Here is a 23,833-nt window from a genome sequence, read left to right as displayed (position 1 = left end):
CAGATGTCATGACCCAAAAGCCTACCATACTATTTGAAGCAATTGAATTGGTTGAGAGAGATGCAAGGAAGTACCGTAAGAATGAACATTTTCAGCAAGGTTCTGGATAGGCCCGTATCCCTTCAACATGATCCCCATATGGAGGTGGTTTCTAAGGTACTTCTATGCCTACTAACAGCCCCAAAATACCCACTTATCCCACTTTCCATATTGAAAAAAAACTGGGCACTTTTGGGACAGCATTTGGCTCTAATGCTGAGAGTAAGTATGCTGAAAATAAACAGTCCACTGCATCACCTTCCCATGGCTCCAATGGCCAGCGTTTCATTTCACTGGATGTTGTGAAGGAATGGAAGAAAAAAGACCTATGCTTTAAATGTGGGGATAAGTACATTGTTGACCATGCCTCCAAGTGCACTTACAAGATAGCTAAGGTCAAGGTTCATAGCATGTATGTCATGGAAGATTGGCACAATGATGAGGATGACCTACCCACTGACAATGTTGAGCATGTTGAGGATGTGGATCACGAGGAGTTCTATGACCCGGAGGATGGGTTTCCTTTTGACTCGGGCGGCTATCCATCATAGATGCTTGATCTGACACCCCACCTACCTACCACTTCCCTTTGCTCCATCTCCTTGGATGCTTGGACGGATTCTCAGAGCCTAAACACCCTGCGCATTCAAGGTAGTATCCATGGAAAGCATATCTTCATCCTTGTGGATAGTGGTAGCACTCACAGTTTTGTTAATAAATCAGTCATTGACCGGTTGATGTGGCATTGGTTGATTTAATTACCCTAGATATGGGCCCCATTGATGTTGTCTTGGGTCACTATTGGCTAAAAAAATTGGGGAAAATTGCTATGGACTTCTCTTAGCTCTACATGGAGTTTGTGATGCATGGCCAGCTCATCCGCTTAGAGGAGTTCAAAATCACGCTGATTTTCAACTCATTACAGCAAAGTAACTCAAACAGGAGTTTAAGAAATGCTCACAGATCTTTGTCTTGCAATTGAATAATGACAATTACTCCCAGGCCAAGGTGGCATGGGCGACCATTATCCGGCATCGGTCTGAGGGAGGGCTTGGGATCATTGACCCAAAGTTCCAGAGCTTGGCCCTTTTAGGCAAGCTAGTGGTCCATGGTCTCAGACTAGGTGGGCAGACCTGAAAGGTTCTTTTGCAAGAGGGTCTCCAGGGGTGTAGACCGAGGCTTGGTAGGGGTTGGAGGGTATCCTTGAGATGGATCTTCATCATGACTGCCCAGATCACGCCACCCTGATGTTCCTTCCTCCGCAGTTTACTTCGAGTGTGACAAAGCCTTCGCATAGTTTAGAGACCCCTAGGATGCCAGGAGGAGATAGACCTGGTCTAGAACCACTAGGTCAGAGAACGGGACAGGATATAGATAGGTGAGTGATCCCACATCCAATGGGCTGGCTAGGAGGCTGGCCTTGCTCGTACTATCAAGACATGGAGGGAGGTGTACAGGATGGCGGATCGGGAGGTGTTGCAGCGGGCATCAGGATGTCAGCGAGGTACTGAGTTGAGGAGGAGGAAGATTGACTCAACGATCCCTCAGAAGTGGCTAGATCCCCTGATCCGAGAACCGATGGAGCTTGGGGAGGTGTGGGCTGCTAGATTCTCACTGACAGGTATCCCCTTACAGGTGGCAGGTAGAGTGGGTGGTGCCCCTGTGGGACTTTCTTTACCGTGCAGGATAGGGGGCATCTGGCTCTTGACAGAGGATAGTAGGATGAGGAGATTGCTGTCCTTTCTTGGAGGAGAATTTGTGTGGTCAGACTCCAGGGGAAGACCTGACGACTAGACCCTTATGTGCCATGGGAGGAGTTTTGGGAGTGGCGCCTTTGGATATGGAATATAGATATAGATAGATAGATAGATAGATAGATAGATAGAAATAATGAGAGAGAGAGAGAGAGAGAGAGAGAGAGAGAGAGAGAGAGAGAGAGAGTATATTAACGTCTCTAAAAGGCCAATGTGGCCTATGAGACCAAAGCAGTACATACAATGATGGTGTGTTTCTCATCTGGAACGAGAAAAAAGATGAAAAACATGCCTATAAGACTGAAAAGGAAATGAAATAGTGTCCTATAAAAGGGAAACATGTCAGTGATCTGAAAGTGAGAGTAGAGAAAGGAAAAATCTCCATCAATGATATGTCTGTTCTCTAGGGAGGTGTATCTCTGCATGGCTGAGGCGTCTCGGCATCTGTCTCCTGTGGCGCTCAATGATGGCTTTAATTTGTCTGTGGTGTGGATGTCTAGGCCTTCGTCCGGGTGGACGTGGGCGCCTAGACCGGCTAAGTTGCACTGCTCTATCCAAAGGGACACCTACAGAAGATGAGGTCCAATGATGATGTACTCGTGTAGGCTGTGTGGCAGTAGTAGTGGTATCTGCCATACTCTGTCGTGTATCAGTGAAAAAGTCAGTGACTGCTCTCTGTCTATGTGAGCCGAGTTGTGGGGGCCTCGTACTTCGTAGAATTGTTGCTCTGCGCCTCTGGAGCTCCAAGAGGAAAAATCCCAAGCACCTCGGGAGCCGAGCTGTGGGGGCCTCCTACTTCGTAGAATTGTTGCTCTGCGCCTCTGGAGCTCCAAGAGGAAAAATCCCAAGCACCTCTGGAGCTCCAAGAGAGAGAAACTGCTAGGGTTTGCACTAAGGACACACAAAGTGTACGACCACGAGAGAAACACAAAGAGACAGACATAGACATAGAGAGCAAAACTCAAACCCTAAACGCAAAACTCAAAACTCAAATCCCAAGCGCAAAACTCAAAACTCAAACATAAACAGAAGAAGGAAGAGAGAGAACACAACTCTGAAGTGAATGAATGTTGTAAATGAATGTAAGAGTGTACAGTGTGCTCAAGGGCAGAGCAATGTCGGAGTGTGACATCCATCGGAGACAGATCCCGAGTCTGTGACCACCAGTCGGAGTGAGAAAATAGAGAAGCTACAAACCGATGGTATGAGAGGCTGCTGGAGAACCAAATGCAAGCAGTAGAGGATGCAGAGGGAAGAGGGCGGCCCTAGAAAGCTGCAAACTCAGTAGACAGAGTGTTGCCTGATGGAGGAGAGCATCAATCAGCAGTTGCCTAGCAGTGGAGAACCAAATTGCAGGGTATTGAAGGTTGCCTAATGGAGGAGGAGGGCTGCCTACTGTCGCCAACAGCCAGAAGTTGCAAACGCAGAGAGCAGATGAGGGTGGAGGTACTAGCGATGAGGAACATGGCCAAACGCAGCAGGAGGGAGGGCACAAGACACTGGGCGATAGCCTTGAGGAAGGCACCAAGGCACTGCGAGGCTGGAGGGAGAGGTGGCAGCATTCATGAAGGTTGGACAGCCACGTGGAGGTAGATTGATGGTTGCAATCTGCACTAGAGAGTGTGAAACCTGCACGGACGGAATAAGGCTGAATGGGGGCAGCCTGTCTATTTATAGATGTGGAAGGGTGCCCGAAAAATTAGGGTTTTGAAACCACGTCGGCTGCCCAATAGCCTACCAAGACCTACAAAGGCAGATGGAATTACATTGAACTGTTTTTTTTGTGTTTTTTTTTTGTTTTAATAAGTGAGTTAAATTTTATGGGATGCAGCCGATTGAGTAATAGTGACCGAGAAGACGGGAGTAGGGAGGGTACACCCAACACATCACAAAACAGAAAAAGCTTACCCATCCACTCAGGGTGTCGATGACGAGGAAAAATAGGTGATGAGGTATCCATGTGATGGAGGATGGTGGTGTGGTAATAACAACTGCTGGCGGAAATAGCTTAGGATCCACTAAAGTGGTGCTTTGCACAATGAGATGCAAAGTATGCTACATGCTGAAGAATGCTCATGCAGCAGGTGCCACTTGGACAGTGTCCCTCATGGGAAAAATGTTCACTTGCCCAAGCACCCTAGTACAAAGATGATGAAATCATGCAATGCAATGGGTAACGTACAACACGGGAAAGAAACCGATGTCAAAGACAAAGTGCTAAAGCCTGTAGAATACCAAGAAGGGTAGGAACCCCCTCTCAACCTGGATGTAGATACTGAAGAAGGGAGAGGAGGTTGATGTCGGTCTTCATATGGTGCCGAAAACCATAAGGAATGAAAGAAGATGAAGTGGATGAAGCACCCCGCTGGAAGAGCAAGGTAGATCTAAGTCACCGCCATGATAGCATTGAGAGAGATGCTGCACAATCCGCCTCGGGAGGGGAAACCGCCATGCTGGAAGAAGAGTAAGCACTCCTAGGATGATGAAACCATGAAAGGAATGGTGCACATCCCCACGTCCATGAAAGCAATCTGCAAGTTAGCCCTGCACTGAAAGACAAAACCTTGCAAAAGAGATGAGAATCTGCAAACATAGAGGTTAGTGGTGAGATGCTCTAAGCAAAACATAACAGAAAGAAAATCTAACTCAAAATAAATGCAATGAATGTGTATGCATGTGAGTAAATGCAACGGAAGACAAAAGAATAGAAAAGCTCAGGACAACGAATCCTATGGGCCCGACTCTAAGAGTGCGAAAAATGGATGCTAGACTGACCTAGGGTATTCGAAAGAACCTAGAGACATGCTAGTCTAAGAAGGTGGCCACCATCGCGTACGTCCAGTAGCAAGGCTCTGCCAAGGAAACGCTTGACAAGGTGGGGAGGAAGGTGAGATGGATGCATGAAGTACAACGAGAACCTGTAGAACAATCAGCTAGTCCTTTAGGGGTAATGAAAGAGATGGGCTGCTGAGACTGTACTTGAGCCACATGTCCAGAAGCAACAACGAGTGCTGAAGGAGCAGATGAAGCAGGAGCGGAAGGCATAGCCCCACTGGACTATGAAGTCGTAGCGGTCTACTGAGGCTTTTTAGGTGGAAGACCTTGGGCCTTAGAGCGACACTCCTCGTCCACATGGCTTGCTCTCTGGCAATGTGTGCAAAAACCAGTTTTTCTTAGGGAGTTGCTGCCAGATAGGTCTAGATTCTTTGGTTCCATCTAAGGAAGAGGAGTCACCCTTTGATTGGCTTGCCTTCATATCTTGCGAGTTCTTGCCACTGGTGGTTTTCCCTCCCGAAGAAGAGGCAACCAACCCCCTCTTCTCTGAATAAGGCTGGGATGAGGATTTCTTGTGGATTTGATCATGTAGTCTCGCGTAATGCAAGAAACGGCACTCAAAATCGTAGAAGGTTGGCAATCGAGGTTGGGAGATGATGTGTTGAATGAAATTGAAGTACTTTTCGGGCAACTTATTCAAGAAGAACATAACCTGATTGTCATTTGACTTTGGAGAGCTAGTAGTGGCGAACTCAGCAAGTAACCGTCTATACTCAGTCGGCTTGACTTGCAGATCATCCCCTTCCTTAATAGAGAACTCTTGAAGCTCAAAGTCGAGATTGATGTGCCGAGTACAATCTTGAGCTGTATAGCGGTCGAGAAGGTGACTCCAACGCTTTGACGCAAGCGAGAAGTGCTGCAAATGAGAGTGAAACTCAAGAAGCAATCCCTGCATCAGCTCAACATTGGCTGTGGCATTGCGGGCTCTCCATTGACGGATGTAGTCAGGGTGAGCTAGTCGAGGATCCGACATAGGCTCTAGACCAATGATAAGGTCCCAAAGACCCTGACACTCAAGCACTTGCTGCATCAAATTTGACCAAGTGGTGACATTTGACCTGTTAGAATGTGTCTTATCCGTGAAGGCATTCTTGGCCGTTGCAACAGGAGTGGTAGTGCTCGGAGATGGATAGTGTGAAAATGTATAGTGTGGGTAGAATGGGCAAGTGGAGTACACTTGGGAATGGGCCCTCCAAAGTTCCCATTAGACATATGGGTAGTGTGCAAGGTGGATCCATAGGTAGGGATGTGGTGCTAACTAGGCATGGGCATGGTAGCCACATGAGGAACCCAAGGAGGTGGGATGGGAATACGAGGAGCAGAAGATGGGAATCCCTGCGTAGGTCTAACCCAAGGAGAGTGTGAAGACGCACCATAAGTTGAGGATGGAAACCCCTGCGATTGAGTAGTCATGTGAGATGTGAAGCTAGGGATAGTGAGGGGGATCAGAGTCTAACCTAGGAGCTATGGGTGTGCTCATTTGCTAAAAGGTGAGAAGCATTGTGTTAAAGGGTGGCATTCCCCCTAACGAAGTACCATGGTGCAAAGAGGTAGAGAATGGGGTAGAGAAGAAGAAGGTGCTAGGAGCGGAGATGGAAGATCCAAATGCTAGGGTGTGTAAAGTAGATGTGGAGTATAATACAAGGTTTTGAAAAGATGATGAGAGGTGATCAATGTAACGTACCCATCTTGATTACGTGACGAGTAATGTTTTAGTAGTCTCCCAGAGTTTACCTTCCAGTCGTCGCCATCCGTACTCTAACCAGAATGATCGGATTTTATCCCGGCTAGTTAACCCTAGGTCTATCCCGCAAGGAAAGTGTCCTGCCGTTACCCATGGAGAACTGACGTGAATGTTCCTAATTGACCTAACAGTCATCTATCACCAACTCCGGAGGTGTCCTTCAAGAGGCTTCTTGTCTGGAAGGAGCGACTGCATTACCCTTGGTTCATGGAGTACAACACTTTTCCAATAGTAGACTAAGGATTTATGAAATCCCTAGCAATGCTCTGGCACAGCCACCGTACCTTTCCCCTAAGATAATTTACAGTTCAATTCTAAGACTAAACCCTAGGTAAGTCGGTGAATTGGCCCTTCCTAGAGTGTCTTTCTAGCGTTTGTTTTTGGGAAACCTCTTGGCCAACCAAGACCACCCTACCATAGGACTGGATTCGTCGGAAATCCTTCCACTCGCTTCCCTCTATGAAGTTTCTTAGTTATCTAATTATCTACCACATTACGTGAAATATATAAAAACAACTTCTTTAATTAAAAATCCCTTTACGCACAGTTGTTTGTTTTGTAATTTACTCACGGACATACAATCAGAATAAAACAATTTCACTTGATTATATTCCATAACGTGTGTTTTCCTACCCATACAGGAGAATTTACAATTTCACGTGCTGCCTCATCCGACACATTTGCACATCACCAAGATCAAATCCACCTATAGCTAGTGTTTTTAGGTGCCCCAAGTAGAACTCAGGCCATACAGAGGACCAAGTAGTTCCTAGGTGCGTAAAGGATTTACTAGCCAGAGTCCCCCTTGGCACCTCCACCCTCATCTGCTCTCTGTGTTTGGCCCGAGCTGTACTTGGGGCACCTAAAAACAGTCAGAAGTTGCAAACACAGAGAGCAAATGAGGGTGGAGGTGCTGACGATGAGGAACAGGGCCAAACACAGCAGGAGGGAGGGCGCAAGACAATGGGCGACAGCCTTGAGGAAGGCGCTAGGGCACTGCGAGGCTGGAGGGAGAGATGGCAGTAGTCATGAAGACTGGACAGCCACATGGAGGTAGACTGATAGCTGCAATCTACACTGGAGAGTGTGAAACCTGCACAGGCGGAATAAGGCTGAATGGGGGCAGCTTGTCTATTTATAGATATGAAAGGATGCCTGAAAATTTAGGGCTTTTGGGAGACCACTTTTAGCTCAACAAGAGAGAGAGAGAGAGAGAGAGAGAGAGAGAGAGAGAGAGAGAGAGAGAGAGCCAAGCAGCTTGTTCCTCCTTTACATCTAGAGACACAGGAATGGATGGAAGCTTGATGCAATAAAGGAAAAGCCAAGGAGATTCCTATGCCTTCGGTACTTGTAGACCCTTTGCTAGATCTCCTCCGCACTTATTCGCATTGTCAAGATAAACCATCGGATGCATTGACCTCTGAATTCCCTACTACCCCCAAGGATCCACAGCCCCCAAAACAATTGCAACAACAACAATGCGCCCTTGACCATCCAACCCAGCCGCATTTTGATGTTGCTGGCTGTGTCATTACTCCATGGGACCACAAGTATCTAGGTTCTACTTCCCACAAAAATTGACCTTCAAGCATTGGGTTGGCAAGGTGAGGTGGTTCCAAAAGGTATGGTTTGCAGGCATTTGGGCTATCCTTTGGGGATAAATGTCTCAGTGATTTCCACATGTATTATAGATAAGATTGTATACTGGAAATTACAAGCCTAGCCCTTCCATGTATGTTTGAAAGTTGCTCACACTATTATGGTGCCAATGATTTGATATTATTTGCTATTGCTTCCTTGGTCAAAGTCTTGTATGTGGGAAATCACTCAACCTATTTGCTTCTTGCTCTAGAACAAGGATTCTAGACAATTCAGCATTTCTTGGATCTCCTGGAATCACATTTGTAGTCCAAAAGAGAATGGGAGGTGGGTTTGATTTGCATCTAGAGACACATATGATCACTCTTCATTGGTCTCTGTTTCAAACTTTGTGTGAGGAATAGCAGCCTTGGTCTTTGGTTGCTAGCTTTTTCCTTGAAGACCAAGCTATTAAGCATGGAAACACTAGGATTCTTGCTTCATGGTGGCATGTGATTAATGCTGAACAACCTATTCATCTTAAATCTTTTGAGCTCTTGAATCATTTGGTGCATTCTTGGAGATTAATGCTTGCCAAATCTACTTGGCATCCCTCTCCTAATCGTGAGTAAGAAAAATCCATAAGAGTGGAATTGCTAGCTATTTTGAAGCTTCCTTTGTGGGAGGGCAAACAACATAAGAGAAGAAAGTTGAATAGAATGGCATGTCTAGGATTGATAATTGTTGTTGATGTTGCCTACAAGTGCTCTTGTCATGTCTTTCAAAATAGCTTGTCAAGTCTTTCATATTCCCAAAAGCTATTGTGATTTATGGGACACCATGTCAATCTCCTTACGTGCTTTGCATCCTTTTTCCCCTTTGAATGAGCACACCCCTTGGCAAGATTGGATGCTCAATGGTCAACTATGTTTGGGCAGTGCATCAATGAATCAAATATACCACTTGCTTGTATGAGATAAGGAATGATTAGCTCAAAAGGGTTTTACCCATAATTGGGGTCTTTATAAAAGTAACACTTGATTGAAATTTGTGGTGATGGTGGGCTGGCTCAATAAAATAGATCTCAAATGGTTGCTGTTTGAGAGGGCCATGTAGTTCAAGTATGACTTATTGCAGAAAAATCATACGTGTTAGTTCCTTTGCCTAGTGGAAAGTATGCTTTGCTATGCAAGTGTGTATAGAGGTTGAAAAGTACCCATGGATACCCCAAGCCAGTCTACAAGGCCAGATAGTGTAAAAAAGATACCCTAACACAAAAGCATAAACAGAAACCGTACGACAAAGCACAGACTAATAAAAGAACACAGTTAGGGTTAGGGTAACTCAGAGACAATGAACACAATTAATAAATGAAATGATATGACTACTAATAATACGATGCTCATCCAGCAAACACACTATGCAGTAAATGAATACTGAACCTTGAACTCCTGTATCTCAAGGATTAGGGCAGGGGTAATGAGCAGGAGAGAGTGTCGTACTCCAAACAGATCCCGAATCGCAGCAAGGCAGCCTCTAGATGTCGAACACCAACAAATGCAGCAGTGAGAAGCTAGATCTGATGCGGATAGCAGTGAGGAGAGAGAAATACTAAAAACGCAGGCAGCAGGTGAGAGAAAGACTAAAAACGTAGGCAGGATAGCCTCGAGGAGAGAGAAAGACTAAAAACACAAGCAGTAGGTGAGAGAAAGACTAAAAACGCAGGCAGGACAGCTTGTAGTAAAAACGCCTATAAGAGAGAGAAAAACTGCAGCGACTACAGCAGGAGAGAGAAAGCTGTCAGGGCGGCAGCTCGGGCGCAGATGATCAGCAGTCAGTTGCCAGGCAGAAATAGTAGCAATCAGCGTATGGAGGGCTGGAAACAAGCGCCAGACTATAGGAAATAGTGATGGACAGCAAGGCTGAGATGTCCTCCGTGACCGGGGTGTGGGCAGCAAGCTGGTAACACCTGAAACCTACAAAAACGAGATTCGGGTGAAGAGTGAAGGGTTGGCTGCGAATTTATAGAAAATTAGGGTTCTAGATCCTCTCCCACTTAACTCTCTCGATCCACTCCCCGTTTTAGGATTTTGGCTAAAATAAGCCTAAATAAGTATGTTTTGGGGTTGTTTAAGTGGCTAAGAGCAATTCTTAGCACAATATCCCCTCTTAGGCCCAAAATAGGGCAAGAAAAGTAGGCTAGCCTAAATTTTGATTTACCCCAAGGCGTCCCACCCCAAAGCAGCTAGGGCATCGGACAAAGGGTGCACGTTGGCTGCCCAGTGGCCTACCAAGACTATAGAGGTGATGGTTATCTTACCAAGGGAGCCCAAGTGATCACCCCAGAGAGGCCAGGGCATCGGACCAAGGGTGCTCGGCGGTTGCCCAAGGGCCTACCAAGTCCTACAAAGGCGGATGAAATCAATGGACTTTGGTTTTTTTTTTTTGGAAATGTTTTGAAAATACATAAGTAATATAGGGGCAGTGACCGATTAAGTGACAGATAGGAAAAGATAAAGAGAGTTTTAAACCCAAGTCGAGCACAAAACTAGTAGACCAATCCCTCGCATTGACTAGAATAAGTACCTAAGGATGAGAAAAAGACCAATCCCTCGCATTGACTAGGATAAGTGCCTAAGGATGAGAAAAAGTGTGTCTATGTGCCAATTATGTGGTGAATATGTGGAAAGGCAAAAAAAAGAGGATGGTTGGCTTAGCAAGACAAGCAAAACAAGCAAGCAAGCAAGGGTAGGGAAACTGCCGTTAGGAGAACTGCCATGTGTTATGCTACGAATATGGTGGATCCTAGAGTCGACCACTCCAAAAGACCGAAAAGGGATAAATGCGCACAGATGCATGTTTACATGAACAAAATGCCAATGCATGGGATAATGCAAAGGGAGATGCAAGATGTCATGCTCATGCAATATGCTATGCAACGGTGCTACTGGGACAGTGCCCTCGCAGGGAAATTGCTCACTTGTTCAAGTGTGCTTTTACAATCAGGTCATCCTGACGGTGCGGATGAAGTTACAAATGGCCACAATACAATATAAAAGAATAAGTAAATGTAATGTCTAAAAATTGTAAGCATCATCACTGTCACGATCAAGAGTAGAAGCCGCCCCCTCTCAAACTAGAAAGGAAAGCAAGAGGGAAGCACCCTCTCCCCATCAAGCTGAAAAAGTAGGGGAGGGTGTACCCAAGTTGATCCTGGGTAGCAGGTACTGAAGAACTGGCCAGTTGACCGCTTTGGTCAAGATATCTGCAGAGCTCTGCTGCGAATAACATAGAGCGTGCCATTTCCATGACTATGCATTTTCTACGCTCTACAACTCCATTCTGAGAGGGGGAGTTGGTAGAAGTGAGCTGGTGAGAAATGCCATGCTTCTGTAGAAACTCGGAAAACTCGTGGGAGATAAACTCACCACCGCTATCACTCCTCACGCACCCAATACGACGACCAGTCTGGTTATGAACCAGTAGCACCCAAGCATAAAAATATGTGAAAGCATCTGACTTATACTTGAGGAAGTACACCCACATGTATCGAGAATGATCATCCACTATCAAAAAGAAGTACAACGTGCCATTCAAAGCAGCAGTGGATGTCGGTCCGCAAAGATCAACGTGAATTAATCTAAGAGGCTCCTAAGCTCTATGTGTAGACTGCTGAGGAAATGGGGTATGGTGCTGCTTCCCGAGCTGACAGGCTTTACAGACATCTCCAGCTAGCTTTAGGTGTGGAAGGCCCTCAACCAGCTCACGGCGTGACAACTCATAAAGTGAGTCATAACCAAGATGCCCTAAGCGAAAATGCCAAAGATGCTCATTGTGCGTAGGCTTCCGAGATGTGGCTAAGGCTTGGAAGTATGGGACACGGAGCCCTCGGCATTCGGCTCGGTAAGAAAGTGAGTCATGTGGTATAGGCCATTAGGCTATGCCTCATTGCGAGCAATCACAAAACCAGTCTGAGAGTCAAGGACCTCGACTGTGGTCGCTGTAAAGAAAACTACCGCCCCAACTAGCAAAGTGGCTGAACAGATAACAAGTTCACTCCAAGTTGAGGGACATGATATACATTGTCCAACAAAGCTAGATCCGAACCCTTGTCAGTGGCAAAGCTGACGCAACCTTGAGTCTGAATCTTGACGAAGGAGTTGTTTCCTACACGGACTCGCCCAGTTGCAGGGGCTCGGGTATGAAAAATATCCTCTATAGGAGTCATGTGATGTGTAGCTTCACTGTCCACAATCCAAACTGGAGCTGAAGTGCTTGGCTGTGATGAGTGGCCTTTGCAGAAGGAGACTGTGAGTATCCAATGAGTGTCGATTGATACGGAAGCATTGGAACATGAATGTTTCCATAAGGTGCTGGTGTAGGTGGAGGCAGTGGGACACGATAGCCTTGTCTAAAGTGAGGTTGGGACAGAGCTGTATGACTAGAAGGTCCACTAGGCAATGCCATGGAGGCAAATTATGGAGGCAACTGATCCACACTCGGGAGAGACTAAGTGGGATAGTAGGCTGTAAAAATCCCGAAAGTGTGTATGAGGTAGGTGGAGCACCACCCGGTTGAGGGAAGGATGAGGTCCTAAAGGATGTGCCTATGTTTCCATAACCCCCCGGTGTGATGTGTGACATGAGGTGTCTGAAATGAAAATGTAAATGGTGTAAATGGAAGTGGTGAAGTAGCGGAAGAATGTGGTGGGATGGGTGGGTTTTGAAAGTGAGGTGTATGAGATGTAGATTTATTTTGTTCATTTTTATCATTTAAAGACTGAAAATGAAATTGTGAAGATGATGATGCACCATGTAATGAAGTGAAAGGAATACCAAATTCATTCTGATTATGTGAAGTAGACGGAAAAGAAGGAAGGGCAGAAGAAGAGGTACCTGACTTTTTCTTATAATCCCCGTGACGTGTGTTAACATACAAGAATTGGTCCTCAAGAGGACCTTTTCCGTAGTCAACAGACTGGACTCTTTCTTCCACATGATCTCTACCAATATATTGCTAAACAGAAGAGGTAAAAGAAGAAGGCACAAAAGACGAATTAGAAGTACCTTGCACTGGAGAGGACGGAAGAGTTTGAAAAAATGGAAAATACTCCGGATCTTGCTCTCCAAGAGGGAGGCCCATCCCTGATGGAGGTCTCGACGGCCCTGCAACATCATCAGACTTACGCGCAATATTTGAAGAGTGAAAATCATGCATACCTTCATTCAGAAGCTTTTCTTGAAGGACAATCCTTTGGTCGAGCTCCTCAATCTTGTTTCGTCGATAGGCTATGATCAGTTTATATTCTTCAAAGGTCAGCTTGCCTATCTTTTCTTCCATGTACTCAGATGTGTCTTCCACCATGTCGGAACTTTGTGGAGCAAGCTGATCGGCCCACTCTCGCTCGGTTCTCGGCATAGACTGTTCTGGAGACAGAATCGGTGTTGATGTGTTTGAAGTCATTTGAACCTATTGTTGTTCTTGCTTCTTGCGAAGAGCTCTCAGATCGAAGGCCTAGGTTTCTCAGAGAGTACTAGGTTCTGATACCATGTAAAGAAAATACCCTAACACAGAAGCATAAATAGAAATCGTGTGACAAAGCGCAGACTGATAAAAGAACACAATTAGGGTTAGGGTAACTCAGAGACAATGAACACAGTTAATAAATGAAATGATATGACTACTAATAATATGATGCTTATGTAGCAAACACACTATGCAGTGAATGAATACTGAACCTCGAACTCCTGTATCTCAAGGATCAGGGTAGGGGTAATGAGCAGGAGAGTGTGTCGTACTCCGAACGGATCCCAAATCGCAGCAAGGCAGCCTCCAGATGACGAACACCACCAAACACAACAGTGAGAAGTTGGATCCGATGCGGACAGCAGTGAGGAGAGAGAAATACTAAAAACACAGGCAGTAGATGAGAGAAAGACTAAAAACGTAGGCAACAGGTGAGAAAAAAACTAAAAACGCAGGCAGGACAGCCTGCAGGAGAGAGAAAAACTGCAGCGACTGCAGCAGGAGAGAGAAAATTGACAGGCCGGCAGCTGGGGCCTGCAAACGCAGCAGTTTTCTGACATGGCAAGTTGTACGACAGCAGTGCAGCTGATCAGCAGTCAGTCGCCAGGCAGAAACAACAGCAATCAGAGTGTGGAGGGCTGGAAACAGACGCCAGACTGTAGGGAACAGTGATGGACAGCAAGGGTTGAGATGCCCTCCATGACCGGGGTGTGGGCAGCAAGCTGGTAACACCTAAAACTTGCAAAAATGAGATTCGGGTGAAGAGTGGAGGGTTGGCTGCCAATTTATAGAAAATTAGGGTTCTAGATCCTCTCCCACTTAACTCTCTCGATCCGCTCCCCGTTTTAGGGTTTTGGCTAAAATAAGCCTAAAATAAGCATGTTTTGGGGTTGTTTAAGTGGCTAAGAGCGATTCTTAGCACAACAATTAGTTGCCAGGAGTTTTAAGTAGAAGCATGGTGTTGACTTTGATGAATTCTTCTCTCCTGTAGTCAACAAGATGACTGTCCTACACTTAGTTTTGGCTTTGGTTGCAAAGCTAGATCTGAACCTCTATCAAATGGATGTCAAGACGACTCTCTTACATGGGGACTTGCATGATGAGATTTATATGCAGCAGCCTAAGGGCTTTGAGGACGAAGGCAAGAAACATCTAGTTTGCAAGTTGAGAAAGAGCCTTAATGGCCTTAGGTAGGCACCTAGGGAATGGTACCACAAGTTTGATGCTTTCATGCATTCAAAAGGATATACTCGTGTAAAGAAACTTCTCGTCACATTGATTTCTTTTTTGTCCAGTGGCAAGAAAAGTTTGGTCTTTGGTGTTTGCTATTTGATCTTGAGTGGTAGGGCCGTCGATGTCTCCAAAGGACTGGGTTTTTGGATATGTCAAGTTCTTTGATCTTGTGCAGCCTCATATGAAAGTTCTGTTTCCCCTTTTGTGCCATCTGGGGCTGTTGGCACTCTTGAGTATGCAGAATGCATTCACTTTTGATTCCGCTTTTGGAGTACAGAGCAATATTGCCTGTTTGAGAGGTCTTCTTCATTGGCAGTTTGACATCATTGAGCTAGTAGATATTCTTCCTCCAGAGGATCTCCTTTCTTGTCACACTGCTCTTTCTTCAGTTTACAGACCGTTTATTCTTGTAGCCATGTTGTACTTCTGAATTTGTGTTTTGGTAGTTAATACAATTGCCCTTTACGAAAAAAAAAGAGAGTGAGAGAGAGAGGGCAGCCTCTTTTGAATGGCTCTTGGGGTCCTATTTGCTGTTCACTGTGAACATTTAACAACAGCATGTACACTTGATTTTCTGCTTCACAGTGGGTTACGAGTTGGGTTTGATAGTCTACCTGCAATTCATAACTTGGATTCAGAAGTGGAATCCAGGGCCAAAGAGATGTATGAGATCAAAATGATGAGTACAATTGATCCAAGGAGTTTGTTTGCTGTGTGCAAATGTGTTGTGGCTAGGATGTGTTTCAAAATGGTGTAGCTGCATTCACCATTTCATCAACTATGCTAGGTTGTGTTTTCAGCAATATGGGCTTGTAAAGTTGTGTTTTTAGCATCTCCAATAAGTAATCATAGCTCTCTTGAGGGCAAGCGATATAGAACATCTTAATTGAGGCTGCACTCTAGATAGTAGGCATTCTTGATTTAGTTGTGTTGATTTGTATCGTCAGTTCTGGGTTCTCTTTATTTCACGCTTGATTTGTGCACCTTGATTGAAAAGCTAGAGCCATTTAGCAAGTTGGGTGGCATGCACTAGTTGAGACAGAGAGTTGCAGATGAGTAAAGAATCGATAGTGGAATGAAGTTTTGCAACAACATACCGGTGAGTTTTGCAGAGAGAACAGCATGTACAGTCCTGGATTCTCAACACACCTTAGCAGCCATCTTGCACATATGCAACATGGATTATCAGTTTTGGGCATAGCTACTGCATTTTATGTTATCAACAACAATCCTACATGAGCAAAAAATGACATCACGACAGAGGGCACATGTAGGTATCCACCCTTCAGTTGCACAGTTTTGTATCATGGATGTGTTACATATATTCATGAGAGAAAAAAAAGGTGAAAATCGGACTGCAAGGTTAGGAAGAATTTTTGTTGGGGTATAGCACTATTGTATAGGTATAGTGGCTTTGGAATCTAGATCTATGCTTTTATTGCCATTAATAGAGTTGTGATCTTGAGTTGCTTCTTTTACCTTCTTTATCCATTTGAGTTTCCAAGTGGAGATGCCCTAGAAGTTCCTAGTTCTAATATATTCTTGTTCTAATGAGGATGCTAACTGATCTTAAAAGGATATATGCTGTTTAGTGCGATGGTTGTATATCCTACTGTTTCACTTAAACTTCTTGGGTAATTATTGAGCATCCAATTCTGAAGTTTGAAATACACATGACTTGCCTTTGTTATAAAAAATACTTTCTTCTAGAATGTTTTGAGGATTAGACATCAGCTAATGACCAAAAGTTTTAAAAAATTCGAACTTGAAAACTTGATATGTCTTCAATACGTGCTAATTGTCAAAACAGAATACTTTTTTGTTGTGCTGTTTGATTGCAATGGTTATCGCTCTGTTGATAGTTTGCTTTTTTTTTTGTGCGGTTTGATTGCCATGGTTATCGCTCTATTCATACATATGAAATGATCTCTTTATAATAGTTTTAATCTGTTTTTGTGCTCCTAGGAACTTCTACAATTTAAATTTGGCTGGTAGTATTCCTGTGGAATTTGCAAACTTGACACATCTAACATCTTTGTAAGTCTTTCAGACCTTTTGGTTACCAGTTGTTCAATGACCATCAAATATATGAGAATGCATCTCTTTGCTGTATAAAATCTTTCAGAAAAATAATTAACATTCATTTCTTTCAATAATGTCAAATGCTTAAGAAATGAATAGAGTGTACACAAGACATTCTGCCAACATTTAATCCCATGTGGTTAACATAAGTTAGCCTTAAGAGTGATCATCGCCCCATCTAGTCTTGCCCATCTGGATTTAAGGTATCACCTTTTCTAAATCTGACCAGTTGTACACAAAGAAGAGATTTTCCGGAAGTTGTCGTCTTTGGAGCCTGACATCACGAGGAAATTATGTAGGTTCAACCTGCACTCATGGCACTACACAAGCCATACTTACATAGAAGTGAAACATATAGGGATGAACATCCCACTCGCCTTGTAGTTGTAGGGCCAAACCAGTGAGCTTGGGATCAACAAGACAATAAGGCACACTCCAATCGCAAGGGATGGTATCCCATATCAACAACTCACACCATCCCGAAGCTGATCAACAGTTCCATGGGCATAGAGTACACATGTGGTGATGACAAGATGATGGGATGACTTAACAACCCTAACCTAAGGGTGCATTCACACCTATTGTGACACAAGGCTGTGACTAGTGTTTCAAGTGCCCAAATAGGGTGTAACACTTCCTCTCTTAAGAATGATTGTTGTTCTTAGCAATGCCCTTAGAGATGAAGTTAAGAAAATGACTAAGTGAGCAGACTGGCTCTCATATCACCTTTGATTCTAGGCAGTGTTTCCACTTGACCAAATATTCAGGATAAACGGTTCTTTGGATTGGGGATTGTCCATTCATACAGTCAAGAATCTATTTGTGTTTTAGTGGATTGTAATGAGTAGTATTTTCTAGATGCGGGACTTTCTTAAAATCAACAACCTTGTCCTAGGTGTTTTGTTACAAAACTCACATGGAACATATGTTGAACTTGGATATGAGATAAAATCCAATAAGTAGGATGTGCGAGTTGGATATCTTGTAAATCTGGTAAATCCAATTAGTAGGATAGGCTATTTATTCTTTGTCAGGAATTAGCTGTGAGCAGAATGTGAAATGCACCACTCCACTTCAAGATTGCTGCCACCCCCTCGCAATACCAGGTTGCCGTCTCCCCCTCCCGCTAGAGCTCTCAGGCCTGGTGCTCATTGTCACCCCCCTCCCTCACATTGCTTTTGGTAGTCATCACCTCCTGCTTCTGCCAGTCTGCCTCCCCCCCTCCACAGGCTCCTTTGCCTCAAGCAAGCCACCAGACCATCTGGTCAACCTGCACCATCCTCCCCCCCCTTCCAACCCCCCCAAACACACACACACACACACAAAACATAGGCTGGCAGATCTAAATTACCTGCCGCTGCCCCCTCCCCTTGAGGCATCCTTTCCCCTTGGATAAATAGTAGCTTTCTTGGATGGTCCCTCATGAAGACCCGCAATGGAAACCCTTGGTCTGATGCTGGAGCACACTGCAACTACCCCCTAGTCACACACCTTGTGTATCACCCTCACAGAGGAGTAGCTCTTGTCTGTTCATGCCACAGAAAGGGAACTAGAGGAGACCGCAATCTTCGATAAGGTTGTTGGGCACTTCCATCTAGGTCACAGCTTGGCGATATTGATGGGTCAAGGTATCTTTATGGTATGTCTCATGGCAGAGGCAGCGTTGGAGCTTGTTGGCAGCTCCCCCATAGCCTCCACGAAGGGAGTCATTTACATGGTTCCTTGGCACAGCGGCTTTGCTGTTCAGAGCTTCAAGTTCCACAATTGACTTCCTCGCTATTCGGTCACTTTGCTTTTTCTTGGACTCGCTATCGAGTATTGGCAAAGTTGGTAGAGGATCTTGGGCACCTCTTTGGCCTAGTCCTCCCCCTTTCTCTTGCCAATCTAGTGACAGTCACAGAGATTCCGAAAGTATGAGTGGCAGTGGAAGATATGGTAAATACTAAAGTTTTTAGAGATTGAGGCTGATAGGCACACCTTTAGATAGCAAGTCATTGTGACAGGGTAGCCCCATTAGTGCCTACGATGCCATGACTTTGGGCACTAGGCCATGGAGTGTACTCGCTTTGTTGTGAGGGCGACTTAGTAGGTGGCTACACAGGTGAATGACAAGGGATTCAGAAGGAACCAACTGCATTAGAGGGGGAGGAGATAGGACCTTGCAACTGATACCGCAGCCCCAACATTGTTAGCAGAGGGCTGGGGACCGTGAGTTAGGTCCCCACTAGAGGGCCCCTCCTTAGCAGCCAACCCCCCCAACCTGCTAGCTCACCTCATCCATAGCCTATCTCCCCCCTTGCATACCGTCACTAGTTTTGTGACAGTGCGAGTCCTTGCACTTCCCCCCTAGGCACAACTTATGACACTGGAGTTTTTCTGCTATGGCCCGTGGTCATATATGAGAGTCATGGGAGAGGTAGAGTTTCTACTTTGCCTAAAGGTGGGGATCTTTGTGGTCCGTAAATCAAGGGGCAACACAGGCTACCTACTTGCACCAATAGATGGGCCAAACTACACTTTCTTCCTTTAATCTTCTTAGTCACGAGCCTAGTTGATAGCTTTGGTCGATTAGGTCATGAGGGACCAAGTAGGAGATGATGTCAGTGAGTGACTAGGAGTTGCGAGACTACCACTTCAAGCATAGCAGTGGCCGGGATGTTGGATGGACATTAACTGGTGGGCAGAGCTGAAGTCTCACATCTCAACATGATCTTTCAAGCCCCCCTGGTGGATCTTACTGATGGATGTGATGTCAAAAAAATAAGTATGTTTTGATAACATGTCACAAAATGACTGCTGTGAAAGCAAACCAAAGATGTAGTAGGGTTTGCAGGGGGGAACACAAAGTGCATATGCTAAACACTGAGAGAGAAGATAAACTTAGAAAACATAGAAGAAGAAGAAGATGAAGCATTGAATGATGCTGAGTGAACAAAGCTGATACAGTGGAGTCGAAGCTTTGGAGATGACTGCGCTGTCCTATCTGAATTAGGTGGCAGCATCTGTAGGAATCTACACAGAGTAAAGGAAGCGAAACATAGTCCTTCAACAGTAGAATGTCGAAGATGTATAGTGAAGGTGAAGCACAATTGTCGAGGGAGTGGAAGACAATCCTCAGATGCCATTGGAGTGCAAGAAGATCACTAGCTACAAATGCGTACTTTGGAACATGAAGATCAATATGATGGCATGCTAGATGATGAAATCTAGCCCTTGATGGAGTAGATACTGCAAAAACGCAAGTGTGTGAGGTAGCAAGTGCCTATTGAAGCCATCATTGATGCCAGACTGTAAAACATAGCTTGAGAAGTTGATGCCAAGTGGAGAGCATTGTTGTTAGGTAGAAAGAGGTGATTTGGCAATAGAAACGTAGGTGCTTGGTGATACCAAATGGAGAGGATGGTCACTAGATGGAGGAAGAGAATATGCAGCCAAAAACGCAGGTACAATCTGACAACAGATGGTGGAGATGGTCGCTAGGTGGAGAAAGAGAATCTATAGCCCAAAACGCAACCTGGAAGGTGTGGAAGTTAGGGCACCTGGTGCAGGGAGAGATCATGTAGACCATGAACTGCAATATCCTTTGGGTGGGGTGTGAGAAGCAATGGAGAGGAAGAGAGTGGTAGAATTCCAGAAGGGATGAATGTGGGATGGATGAATGGGTGGAGTCAATGCCGTATATATAGGCATGGATTTTCTAGAGTGTTGCCTAGTGAAGTTTCTCGGGTGGCGCCTTGACTCTCTTGGGAGGTGCTCAGAAAGCCTCTTTGGGAGTGTAAATGGAAAGTGAAAATAGAAATGGAGGGAAATGGTACTAAATGATGTGGTTTTTAAACCCCTCTCTCAGGCCCAAAAAGGAGCACAAAAGAGGAAGGAGAGAGAGAAGAGGATCAATGCGGAAATCCTAGTATTCCACCTGTAAGGTAACCTATAGTGAATAACAATAGACATGATGAGCTGATAGTGTTAGCAGTCGTGTATCTTGTGTGGTAATCTCTTGCTTGTGAGCCTTAGCCTAAGTCAGAAGAGGACATTAGGAGCTCTAACATTGTCTTTGTCTATCATTTTATGTGTTTTAGGAACTTAAGATGGAGGGCACATTAGTGCATTACTTTTTGGGCACTTTTGGTTGTCCTAGGCACCCTATTTTGGCCCTCGTAATTTTATTACTAGTTGTGACCCCAATTTACCTATGTATAGGTGGCCCACCCTCCCACTCTCGTTATCCATCATTGATCCTTCGTGATAGCCAGCCCTCCACATTCTCTCATCCCCTTGCTATTGTTTGGCATCCACAGTGATGTGTAGAGCTGCGTTGGGGCTGACCATTGTAGCCTTGTACCTTCAGCCATTGCAGTCACATTGTTCCTTCTCTCTCTTGTGTTCTCTCTCTCTCCCCTTCTCTATGTTCATTTTCCTCTTTCTATTGTGCACTCTTACCTGGTATTAGAGCCACACGTGGGAGTTGGAGATTTCGAAGAGGAGCAGTCTGTTCGTGTAACCAGCCATTTTGATTGCCAATTTGGGGGCTGCAGACCTATGTTTGGGGGGGAGAGTCCCTCAAGAAGTGTGGTCAGGCAAGCAACCTTCCTATGCACACTTGAGAGTGTTTGGCTGCGAGGCATTTGTGCACATATGCAAGGAACAATGCAGCAAATTGGAGTCAAAGTCCTGTAAATGCATTTTCCTAGGATATGATGGTGAGGGTGAAATGGGGTATAGAGTATGGGACCCCGAGAAAATGAAAATTGTACCCAGCAATGACATAATCTTCTGGGAGTGGAACACCTTGAGATTGAACAGGCATTGTTCTTTCCAAGACAGGACCTTTTGCTGCCTGTGTTTCAAAGCAGACAGCCTTTACTGATCTGTGTTTGGTTGGGCCGACCATCATCCTCACCTTGTTGGCACCATATCAGGCTAGGTGACCTGATTTTTTGGCGAACAGGATATCTTCCCCTCACGTTTTGGATCTGGGAAGCCTTAATCAGGCTGAGGAGCACCCTTTATGCAGGTTCTGACCTGTGTTTCAGGCAGGTGACCCCCCTTCCAATCTGCCTTCTTACTGGAGGGCAGTTTCCTGTGCTGGGTAGCCTCTCACGTGGCTGATAGCATTTACTGCAACTAGGCAGCCTTTATCAGGCTGGCCGGCACCTTTCCGTGCTGGGCAGCCTGTTTATTAGGCAGACGGACTTTCTTTTGCTGTGTTTTCTACTGGACAGTCACTTTGCTAGGTGGATCCATTTCCTAGCTGGGCGACAGGTTTTTGACCTGTTTTTGACTACATTTATTGCAGCCATATTTGCATTTTGCAGATCTTCCCCTCTTTGCTCAGCATTGAGATGTCTCTCTCACCTTGGGTACTCCCCATCTACCCTGCAACGTCTATATCTTTTGTTGATCTGCAGATCGACAGATCCTGTCCAAGTGGAGGACATCCCAGTGGCAACATTTCCTTTGTTTTCTTGTAGATACTTTTTTGAAGAACATCTATGGGCAATGTGTATACTTTGGGGGATCCACTCTATCTGCATCAGACAAGCTGGATGGGATGAACTATCCTCTATGGACGTGTCGCATGGAGTGCCTCCTCGACAATTGTGACCTTTGGGATTTTGTTACTGTCCCTATACCTCGACCTACCGTGGATCCTCATGATTGTGTGACCATGGCTTCGGCATCTTTATGGGATCGATTGAATGCCAGAGCCTGTGATTTTCTCTTTTTGAGTTGTACAAATTCTATGCTTGTGAATGTTAGACATATTTGCATTGCCGCAAGGGTTTGGAGGAGATTGGCATCTCTCTTCTAGATCTAGACATTTGGGCATTGATTATATCTTGAGTTGAAGCTACTATAGATTTTTGTCATAGATTCCCCTATGATGAGGGATCACATCCTCAGAATGGAGAGATTCGGGATGAGCCTACATCCCTTGGTACGGACATTTCTTCGGAGGACCTAGCTATGACAATTCTCTCACATCTTCCGTTATCGACATATGATGTGTTCTACACCGGTCTTCTCACTTCTCATAGCTAGGAGACTCTCACTTAGGAGGAGCTAGTCCCGTTGGTGCTTGAGCAAGATGTGTGTCATAGTGAGGTAGATTCTGGCGGAGCCCATGCACATGGCTGTGCTTATGCAGCTTTATATTCAGGTACAAGATAAGTCAAGCAGAAGATAGGGAAGAGGGAGAAGTTGGAGTCATTTTTTGAATACACATGAAGATAGCCACGTGGAGTGTGCGAGGCATTTGTTTCCGCAATAAGCAACATGCCATGTGGAGTTTATTGCATGAGAATTAGTGGGATGTCTTGTGTGCTATTGAGCACAAGAGTCACGGTGAAGTAGGAAAAGTTGTGGATTGCCATGGGTTTCGCTTGTTTTATGCAGGGACACGTGCCATGCATTATGTTGGTGTGCTTATGGTTGTACATGAGAAATATCAGCCCGTTCTTATTAAAAATGATGTACATGGTCGTTTTGTGGTGATTGAAGTTTTATTTGAAGGAGAGATCTTATGGTTACTTGGGCTTTATGCTCCAAATGACCCTTTATCCCACCGGGATCTTTGGAATACTTTGCAGACCTCATTGTCACTTGGCAGACGGGGTTTTTTGATGGGGGATTTTAATATGTGTGTTGATTCTTTACAGTCCACATTAGAGCATTCAGTGATGGATGCTTCGGAAAGCTGTGCGTGGAATGCGTTTGCTCTTGCCGTACTTAAGCAAGATCTCTGGTCATGGCTACACCCTTCTTCTACAAGGTTTACTTTTCATTCTGCGTAGTATACAACTACATGGTTGCGGTTGGACCGCATGTACATCATGCAGGAGGATGCTTTTCTTCCTGAGATGCTGGAAATGAAAGTGTTGCAGCAGTATGTCTTGTCGGACCATTTTCCTCTACAGCTTGAGATGCTTGTACAACCCATTGCACCTTTTAAGCAATTTCTGGATAGACTCCCTTTGTGTTTCAACTCGTCTTATTTGAAGCATTCAATCTTTCAGGGTTATATGCAGTAATTGATTGATAG

General features: G+C 45.0%; 1 protein-coding gene across 1 annotated transcript in view; it reads left to right on the top strand.

Annotated features, from left to right (window-relative positions):
- The window catches only part of LOC148037280 (putative LRR receptor-like serine/threonine-protein kinase At1g56140), a 235,734-nt gene that overhangs the window by 6,471 nt on the left and 205,430 nt on the right, over positions 1-23,833 (top strand). The window contains exon 3 of the mRNA XM_087676196.1: positions 16,675-16,746. Coding sequence (XP_087532322.1) covers positions 16,675-16,746 — 72 coding nt within the window. The remainder of the gene's footprint in view (positions 1-16,674; positions 16,747-23,833) is intronic.

The sequence above is a fragment of the Lygodium microphyllum genome, chromosome 4 (assembly GCF_053477565.2).
Source record: "Lygodium microphyllum isolate KBCC chromosome 4, Lygodium_microphyllum_v1.1.10, whole genome shotgun sequence".
Classification (NCBI taxonomy): Eukaryota; Viridiplantae; Streptophyta; class Polypodiopsida; order Schizaeales; family Lygodiaceae; genus Lygodium; species Lygodium microphyllum.
This window is presented reverse-complemented; position numbering and strand designations above follow the sequence as displayed.